The sequence below is a fragment of the Hydra vulgaris genome, chromosome 13 (genome assembly GCF_038396675.1).
Source record: "Hydra vulgaris chromosome 13, alternate assembly HydraT2T_AEP".
Lineage (NCBI taxonomy): Eukaryota > Metazoa > Cnidaria > Hydrozoa > Anthoathecata > Hydridae > Hydra > Hydra vulgaris.
This window is the reverse complement of record NC_088932.1, coordinates 8,085,899-8,096,597: the sequence shown is the minus strand read 5'-3', so window position 1 is coordinate 8,096,597 and position 10,699 is coordinate 8,085,899. Positions and strand designations below refer to the sequence as shown.

The 10,699-nt window shown below is 27.3% G+C and overlaps 1 protein-coding gene across 1 annotated transcript; it reads right to left on the bottom strand.

Moving 5' to 3' along the window:
• Positions 1-628: 628 nt before the first annotated feature.
• LOC136089599 (uncharacterized) lies at positions 629-5,840 on the bottom strand. The gene is made up of 4 exons (XM_065815651.1): positions 5,738-5,840; positions 5,034-5,378; positions 2,828-4,874; positions 629-1,160 (listed from the first exon to the last, which is right to left on the bottom strand). Exons 1-4 carry the CDS (start codon positions 5,838-5,840, stop codon positions 629-631), a joined length of 3,027 nt encoding a protein of 1,008 aa, XP_065671723.1.
• Positions 5,841-10,699: the final 4,859 nt, after the last annotated feature.

Here is a 10,699-nt window from a genome sequence, read left to right as displayed (position 1 = left end):
ATAAAAAAACATGGTTTATTGTCGTAAAAGACATAGACGTTATAGACGAAAGATTCAAAAAATTCGACGAATAAAAAACCGTCGCGGAAGAGGTTTAGCTGATTTTATAACCCCTAAAAATGTAACCAACGCATTGCAAGTGGGTTCACTGTTATACGGCATAAAAAAAGCGTGGAAAGGCAAAAAAACAAAAACTATTGCTCCTACTGCTTCTGTTGTTACAAAACCTGCTAACCCTTATATGCCTCCAGATAAAGTGTTAAAAAAGACAGTTGTAAAAAAAAATATTATATTATTTCATGCAAAGAATAAATATGTACAAATAAATAATGATCTTGTTTTTCTTCTGATGTTTTCTTCTTATATCGTTTTATAAGAATTGTCTTTTTTCCACGACAAGTTAAACAAGTAGTCTTATGAAGATGTATTTTTGCGCTTCTTTTTGTAATGGTCTTGAAAACCCATACTTCTTTGTTTACAATATGTATAGTGCAGTTTTTTAACAAGTGTTTATTTTTTTTTTCTTTGAAAACGACGAAAAACAGTTCACCATAACCGTTACATGTGGCACATTTTTCTTCTATAATTTCTTCCAAAGGCGTGTGTGTGGATCTCTTCATGATTTTGTTTATATTAAATTCAGAGCTAACTGTCTTTTTATTTCTTTTTTAGTCATGACATCATCAATAGGATTATCTAAAAATTGATTGGCTGTCTTTAAGCGTGTGTAGTTGTTTGCGTAAATCCTATCCATTTCATTTTGTATCATGTAATAAATATTTTCCTCGTTCATTACACATGAATTAGCCTTAATATCCAATACAGATAATTTATCCCATGTGGCTTCATAATTTGTTCTTAAGAATCCAGCGTCTTTTAAAAATCTTTTAATTGCATTTTGAGCTAATATTTGTTTTTCATAAATATCATAATTCAAAGGAATTTGTTTTGTTTTCATAGACAATAGATCTCGTTCCAGATTTTCCTGTTTTCTCATATATAAATGCAATTGCATGTCTTTTTCAAACAGTTGTTTGGCAGTTTTATCAAGGTGTTGAAAGAGTTCTTTTTTAATAAATTGAAAAAATGAATACAGATTTAATTGAATTAGTGATGAGGCATGAAGAGGTGTTACTTCGTAGAAATAATGATTTAACAATCTGCATAATGAAGGTAAATAAATTTGATCAGAATATAAAACATTTTCACTGCGAAATACTAGAGCGACAAAATAAGCGGCAAACGCTCCAAATAAACTACTATCATTCAATTTTTTTTTTTTTTTTTTTTTTTTTTTTTTTTTTTACAACAATCATTATTATATATTTCAAAAACAAATAATATTTACATGTCTCCAGTTTATATAAATGTCCACCAAAAACATTTACAATATCTAAAGAGCGTTAACAATGCTGTTTAACGCATGCGCGTTTGACATTTTAACTCATGCGAATTAAAATAATAAATTCGTGGTTTATAATATAATGTGCTGGCTATTAACCCATGCATTTAAAAAATATACGCAGGTCCGTCGCACCACAGGGTTACTAGGGACTTGCTTGTCGTTGTCGTTGAAAATATGTTATTTGTTGAAAATATATATCAACATATATTAGTAGTACTATGTAGTTGTAAGGAAACTCGCAGAAGACTAAGAAAAGTCTTTTCATCGAGAACCTTTAAAATACAAAATAAACTAAAAATTTAAAGAGTAAAGACACATTAATTTTTTGAGGTCTACTGTTCAGAAAAAATTTAAATATGTATAGTTGCTAACATTTTTTATTTATTTATTTTTTTATATTTTATGTTTTATTTCTTTTTTATTTATTTTTATAGCTTAAATTGTTCTTTTTACATTTTATTATATTAATTGTTCTTTTATATTTAATACATATCGATAAAATTGGTTTTGTTAATTATGAGATCTTTTAGTTTTTTCTTCAGGGCAATAAGATTATCCAATTTAGTAAGTTCTATATTTTGAGGTATTGTTTTGTTGTATAAATAGGGACCACGGTATACAATTGAAAATCTCGAAAATTTTGTTTTTTTTATGGGCAATGTAAAGTTTCCGGTTCCTCGTGTGGTATATCTGTTGGCGTTGGTTTGAAAAAAGTTATTAGTAAAATGAGTTGGGACAAGTCCGAGCTTATATTTGAGCATAAATAAAACATTTTAGTAGATGTTAATTTGATAGATATTTAAAGCATTCAAGTTTTTAAGTAAAGGATCGTGTTTTTGGTGTGTATATAGAGAACTTAATTTAGATTTATTTGTACTTCCCCAGGCAATATTAGCATATGTTAGATAACTTTGTATGTAAGAAAAGTAGAGAACTTTCAGATTCTCCTGGGAAAGTATAGTTTTGACTTTGTAAAGTATGCCGATACTTTTTGATATTTTTGTATTTAATGTTTTTATATGGGGTTTCCAAGAAATCGTTTCGTCAATAATTATCCCAAGAAATTTAATAGTTTCAGTTCTTTCGATGTTTATGTTATCAATTTTTAGTAATGGTAGCATGCTTGGTATTTTGTTTTTTTATTGGTTGGAATGAAACAAGATGTATTTTGTTTTTTCTTGATTTAAAGATAATTTATTTACTTTAAACCAAATGTTTAGACTCTCAAGGTCATCATTTGCAGATTCAAAGAGATTTTCAATTGATGCTGATGAATAAAATAAATTTGTGTCATCAGCAAACATTATTGCATCAAGTTTTTTTAGTGATTGTGGAAGATCGTTAATATAAATTAAAAATAAAAGAGGACCAAGAATGGAACCTTGGGGAACTCCGCATTTTATTTTAAGTAAATTAGAATACTTATTATCGTTCGAAATAACACATTGTTGTCTGTTGCACAGATAACTTCTAAACCAATCTAGGATAGTATTTTTTATTCCGTATTTTTCCATTTTTTTTAGTAAGATATCATGATTAATTGTGTCAAATGCTTTGGATAGGTCTATAAAAGTTCCTAATACAAATTGCTTTTTATTAAAAGAATCACTTATGCTATTAACTAAATCTAAAATTGCATGTTCTGTTGAGTGCTGTGCTTGAAAGCCGAATTGTTTTTTATTTAAGAACTTGTTTTGAATTAGGTATTCATATAATCTATTATAGATTATTCTTTCAAGTATTTTAGAAAAGGTTGGAAGCATTGAGATTGGTCTGTAATTGTTTATTAGAAATGTTTCAACGGTTTTAAAAATAGGTACAATTTTAGCTACTTTTAATTTATCTGGTACAGTTCCTGTTATAATTGATGATTTAAATATTTCGAAAATAGGTTTGCGTATCTCCGAAAAGACATTGACGACGATATTACTGCAAATGTCATCTATACCTGGGGACTTGTTTGTTTTAAGAGAGTTTATTGCATTTTCAAGTTCATCAATTTTTAGTTCTTTAAATATTAATTCGTTGTTGACACTAATTAGATAAGTTTCGAATGAGTTGTTTGGACAATTGACTTTTGAAGCTAGATTTGGGCCTATGTTGACAAAAAAACTATTAAATTTTTCTGAAATTGCATTATTATTGTCATACTCTTTATTATCTATGACAATTTGAGCAGGTAAACTATTTATTTTGCAGGTTTTTATCCCAATTATTTCTTTCATGATATCCCAAGTTTTCTTAATATCACCATTTGTGTTTTTTATTTTATTTGAGTAATAGTTTTTCTTTGAATTTTTTTTAATTTTTTCAAACAAGTTTTTATACTGTTTGTAAACATTTAGGTTTGCCTCATTTCTATTTTTTAAGTATTTAATATAAAGTTTTTGTTTTTTTTTTGAGGATTTTTTAATACCTTTGGTGATCCATGGACATTTTAAATGTTTTTCTTTTATTAATTTTACTTTAATTGGGAAGTGCATATTATAGCTTTTTAGGAAAATTTTTTCGAAGTTATTATAAGCAGAGTTAGTGTGCCCAAGATTGCATTCATGGTATACCTTATCCCACTCTTCTGCCGACAGTGAGTCTTTAAATTGTTGAATAGCAAATTTTTTGATTTTTCTTTTATAAGTTTTAATTTTACAACTATTATTATATTTTATATCTTGCGTCAAGGAGAAGAAAATAGGAAAATGATCAGATATATCTGTCTTTATTATTCCTGCCTTTAGAGAAGTATCAAACAATGAATTAGTTAATATATTGTCTATTGCAGTGATTGAAGTTGTAGTTACTCGAGTTGGCTTGTTAATAATTGGGAAGATGTAATGTTGAAGCATTTCGTCAAAAAAAAGTTTAGTATTGGCATGTTTATCACATTGTAAACAATCTATGTTTATGTCTCCAATACAGAATATTTTTTTTTGCTCATTGTTGTTTTTTATAAAAATTTGTTTTAAATGATTGGAAAATTTAAATAAATCACCTTCTGGTGGCCGGTAACATGTGGAGACCAGTATGTTTTTTGATTTGTTGCTAGTTATTTCAATTGTAAAAACCTCACTATCGGCATCTGAGATCGAAAGGTCATCTCTAATTTTGGTAACTTGATCATTCCTAATATAAGTTATAATTCCACCTCCCCTTTTGTTAGTTTTTCTTTCAGATGATAATAATTTGTAGTTAGGAATTTCTAAACTTGAATTTATTCTGCATGATTCGTCAGAACACCACGTTTTTGTTAGGCATATCATACTGAATAGATAATCGCATTCGATAAGAAAATATTTTAGTTTATCCATGTTGCTATTTATACTTCTTATGTTAATGTGTATTACAGTAAAATTACTCTTTAACGTTTTTAGTTCACTTTTAAAAGTTTTTATTTCAAAAAAGGACGAACTAAAATTGTTTTCGTTAAAAAAATGCAAATCAGCGTCAGAAATATCATTAAGTAAAACATTTGCTGAATTGAAAACATTAAAGTGTAATTTTTCAAAATCTATTGTTAAGTTAGTCATTAATTAAAATCGTTAAAATAGCGCTTCGCTTAATAAAACTTCGCGCGTTTACTTTCTAAAATCTCTACAATAAATTTTATCAAATTTAATAACTGCAAATTTACCTTCGTTTCGTAATCCTTTAACTTCTTCCCAAAGCTTCTTTCTTTCTAACATTGTTTCTTTTGCATAATCTTCATTAATATAAATACCGGTTCCTTTAAGTTTATTTACTGAGCCTAATATTTTATTTTTATCATGATAATTCAAAAGCTTTAAAACGATTGATCTTGGTGTTTTATTATCTTTAACTGCACCGACTCGGTGCGCTCGTTCCACAACTACTTCACTTAATATATTTAGCTTTGTTTTAAAGATGTCTTTTACAGCCTTCTCACAATCACTCCAGTTTTCTTCAGGGTTTTCTTTTATGCCATCGATACGTAAGTTATTACGTCTCGAGCGATTCTCTAAGTCAATAATTATCATATTTTGTTTTTATATGAATAAGTTCATCCTTAGCTTTTTCTTCTTGGAAATTTAAGCTGACTTTTATTTCTTCAACTTCATTTTCAACTCTTCTGATATTTAACTTGTTATTGTTTATTTCAGCGTCCATTTTGTCTAACCTTGCTGTTATTATTTTGAAATTCGAACTTATTATTGTAGTGAAGTTTTTTTCATGATCTTTAAGTAATCTCTCCGTTTCTGCTAGTATACTTCTTTTTTGTTCTTCTAGTTTGCTTGTGATAATTTTTTCTATATTTTTAATATTTAGTTCCATTTTTATTGTAAATAAAGTCATGCTCAAAAAAAGAATACGTCTTACTCGTCTTGTGCCGCAAACGCTCGTCAAAAGCATAAACTCCTATAAAAAAATTTTTAAATTCAGAATTTTTAAAAAAACGAGACAAAGATTCATCGGTAGCCATTTTTTTTATTCTTCTTTTTCTAAACTAAAAAAACTCGTAATAAATATAGTTACAATAGCGTGTAATATACTAACAAATAAAGTTTTTTTTATCGCTAGTGCCTTCCTTTAAAATTCGTTCAATGTTTCTTTTAACAGATTTCTTTTTTAAAGCTCCATCTACTTTTTCTATCAAAGAAGAGACGGTAGGTATTACTTTTGTAGTAAACGTATCCACAAAACCGTCTGTTTAATCGCCATCTGTTTGATCCAATGTAGGTTTGATATCTCTGTCTAGTAGTAAAACAGTAAGCTTGGCTTTATAAAGTTCTCCTATATAGTTATCACCGAGTTGTTCTTTCAAATCATCAAAGTGGTCGAGATGAATAGGGCAAAGTTGAGGATTTTCGAGTAAATTATTAAATTGACTGTTTTTAAAACATTTTTCAATACTGTAGGAATTTAATGTTTTTCTTTTAGAATCGAGTACATTTTGTAGAAAATCAAATGATTTTTTATCTGTATAATGTTCTTCTTCTACACTATCAGATGAGGGTGAAGAATTTCCAGATTTGTTTTTATGATGTTTATATCTTTTAGACACTTCATCAAGCGCGCACACTGCGCAATTGTTATAAATTTTTTTAATAATGCTATAAACGCGATTCATTTTTTTTAATAAAAAATATGTAAAAAATTTTTTAAACTGATTTATACTTTTTTATTCATTTTATTAAAAGAATACGCTTCTTTTTTTTTAAAAAAGTTTACTTTTTTTTAGTTGTGGTTGTTAGATATCGAGTATATTAGTAACAATGACAAACATCCTTGGAGAAGACATTGTATTCGCGAATTATGTTTAAGATCGCTTAACGATAAAAAATAACATCATGTACAAGTAATACCGTGTGTAAAATTAGAAGAGTTAACTGAAAAATACAAAAAAACTTTTTATTATTGTCTCAATAACATTCACGGATTAACATACAATCCTACTTATAAATATACTGGAGAGATTATATTTTGCAGTTCAGTAATTCGATATTTGAAAGAACAATTTGATAAATATGAATTTAATTTAGTATTTTATAAAAGTGGACATATAGAGAAAGATGTTTTGGAAGCTATAAATGTTGATAACATTTACAGTTTTGTTTTATCACATTTTTTGTTTCCTAAAATCGCCAAACTACCTCATTACGCAAACAACGAAGATTTGTGTTTGGAACATTTTCAGCATAGTATTTATAAAGAACATTCTTATGAACATTGCGCCAAATATGAAACACTTATGCTTAGTTTGTATTTAAAAGATTTCGTGAATGGCTTCATAAATAACAGTTGTGTTAAACAGTATACTGAGTTATGCGTGAAAAAATATGCAAATTTAATTTCGCTTATAAAAGAAAACATGCAATGCATGAAAGTTTTGAAAAAAGACAAATGTGAATGTTTGGACAATATATTTAAAATAAATAAACTTGTATACCAACTTTTTGAAATGGAAAAAAACAAAAATAATAAAAAAATGTCTTGTTTATAATCCTTCTTTTGCGGTGACATAATATTTGGTATAATTAGTGTTTCTGTGTATAGGTTGTTTCGATACTATTTCGTTGGTATTGTAATTATAAACTTCGTTTTCTATTATGTATAAAATCATTGAAATGTTAAAGTTTCTTTTAAAGAAAAAAAACCATTGAGCTGAAGGAAACATTTCTATTAAACTTTTTTCGTGAAAATTGCAATGTTCAAAGGCTTTATAAATGTAAACTTTATCACCTTCTTCGCAAACTTTTTTTTTCTATAAAATATTCATAAATAGGCGCAGGTGTGTAAATGGTGTAATACCCATTATGGAAAATTTTATCGTTGAATGAAAAACAAGGCGGTTGGTCTGTGCAAGCAGGATAAACGTTTTTTTTCAAGTTATCATATTCCCATATGTTAGATATATAAGTAAACAAAAAATAATACTTCAAAGTCTGTTTAAGTTTGCTTTTCCACGAAGTACATTTTTTTTCAATGTTTTTTGATTTGTAATAAAGTTTATGCACTTTGATAAACTCTTCTAGTTTTTTTCTTGCTTCTTCGTGTTGTTTTTCCACTGTTGTTTTTGTTCTATTTAAAAAATCATCGTTAATCATACGACATACTTCAAACATGCTAGTCCTCCATGAGACTGATTGTTCTGCAAAATTCATATAACGACGAGAAACTTTTTCAAACAAATGAAGAGAGTTTTCATAGTCTTTAGCTATAAATATATAATACAAATCAATCCATTTTTCTTTTTCCAATTTTAACTCCAAGTTAAAGTTTTTTAAATATGAAAATATAACATCTTGCCATTCTTCATACGTGTTATTTAAATGGTGAAATTTAAACAAGATAGGATGTAATTCATTATCCGGATAAAACAGTTGAATAGCTTTGATCAGACTTTCGTCGAGTTGTTTGCTAGTCATTTTCTCTTTCAAAAATGAACTAGAAATATTTTTTACAACCCTTTATATAGGAAAACAGATAAGAAAAAAACAAGTTTTTTATTAATAAAACAGGTTTTTTTAATTCAATTAAAAAAAATTACAAAAATTATTCTTCTTCTTCTGGTACTTCTGCAGCTTTGACTTTTGCTTTTTTCGCTTCATTCGCTTCTTTTTCAGCAAACTCAGCACAGGCTTTTTTCAAATTCTGATTGTAACTTCGAGGGACACCATTTTTGTTGATGGATTCGTGGAAAGAAGGTTTACTGCCAATAATCTTTCATACTCTATAATATGAATCTTATCTTCTGCTTTTGCTAAACGTATCGTATAACCGTTAAACTCTACAGTTTTTAATATAAGCGTTTTAGGGTAAGCCACCGTCAGATAGGCTCTGTTTTGAGCAGCTTGCATACTATCCATTAAACTTTCCAATACTTTTTTTGTCATTTTGTTGTGATTAAATTTAAAAACCACATTATTAGTAATTTCGCCTTTGGGAATTTCAAATTTGTTGTCGTCTTTTGTTAATTTCAATTCGGATCTGAATAAATAATTTGTTTTGTTAAGATCACACATATCTCTGTACTTCCATGGTAATAAGATTTCACAGCCCTCGTTTTTTGGTTTGTAGATCAACTCTTTTTTAACATAGTTGAAATGTGCAAGTGGTTTAAGAGGAACAGTTGAATATTGTTTATCTTTTATGTTTTTTTCTTCTTTAAAATCAATAAGCCACAAAGTGGCTGCTGCTTTTCTGCAAACTTGACATAGCTTTTGTCATTGCAATAAACAGTTTCAAAGTCGTTTTTCATTTTTTTTTCAGTTGTGGCTTGAATAAATTTTAAAATAAAAATGATCTCCTTTTATACTGTTTTGAGTTGAAAAGAGAGATTAAAAAAACAAGTACTAAACAAGTTTTTTTTTTAAATGTTAATACCTTACGTAATGATGCCATGTGAGTTTAAAGTTCAATGTGTGGTATAATGAACTTTAAACTTTGTACCTTGATTCTATTTTTAATGAAAGAGATTATGTTGTTATGACTACCATTTTATATAAAAAGGGGAAAAAAAAACTTGTTCAAACATCAACATCTTCTGGTGAAGTTAGTGAGATAAAAAATGTGTTTAGATTGTAAGAAAATGGAAAATGAAGAGATTCGATATTATGAAAGAACAAAAACGAAAATTGTAAAATTGAAATACAAACATTTTGATGGTAGTGTTAAATTAGAAAAATCTTCACTTGTAGAAGATTACGATAGAAAATTAGTATAAAAATAGATGATTTTTTTTTTTAATATGTGGATTGATACTAATTTAATACTAGTGAGCCTTTACAACTATATATAAATGAACTTTTTATTAGAGCATTAAACGAAAGCAATTTAAAACAGTTTGAGTTTTATTATCATTGGTTCGGTCACTGTGAACTTTTTGAAAAAATATATTTATTTTGTTTTAATTGTTTTTATTGCAATTCAAGTTTTTGTAAAATTTGTATTATTTCTCATAAAGAAAAAAGAGAACATGTAGTTTATTCTTTTGAACAAAAACATAATGTATGTATTTAAAAAATTTTTTAGATGAATAAAATAAGAGATGGACGTAGCAAACGTAAACAATGGTCTTTTTATGAATCAAAAGAAATTAAAAGGATCGAAGTAACAGATTTTTATGAAACAAAAGTTAGCGCTTGTTTTGATTTGAGAAGCACAAAGGATTATATACTTTAACCTAACCAACGTATTTTAGTAACTGGAGTCTATATTGATTTAATAGATGTAGATTTAGTAGGACACATATATTCAAAATCAGGTATGGCTCTTAAATATGGTGTTGTTTTGTTGAATTCTCCAAGAATAATAGACCCTGATTGTAAAGATGAAATTAAAGTGATATTGATGAATCATTCGAAAGAAGATTATATTGTTAAACGTGGAGATGCTGTTGCTCAAATGGGTTTTGTGAAATATTTAAAGTTTTAAATAGTATAATAGAAATTAATGGTTGTTGTTGTCGTGAAGTGAAAATGCTAATGATAAAAAATGTAGAAAGAAAGGGTGGTTTTGGTTCCACTGGAAAATAATTTTGTAATATTTTTTTATATTTACAGTTTTTTTTATTATTTTTTTAGATTAGTAAAAATTATGGCTGATAGAATTGCAGAAAATTTGACACCTTCGTTTACCATTTATACTAATAATCCAAGTTTTCTATTCAATGGATTGCATAATAGGAAAATAATTAATTTAGATTTACGTCTATCCATTTTAGAAGAAATGCACAACAATAATGGACATGGCCGTAAGATATGGATTTTTGAAAATTTTAATGAACAATTAAAAAATGAAAGCAAAGTTTATTATAGTGTACCATTTTATTATAAAAAT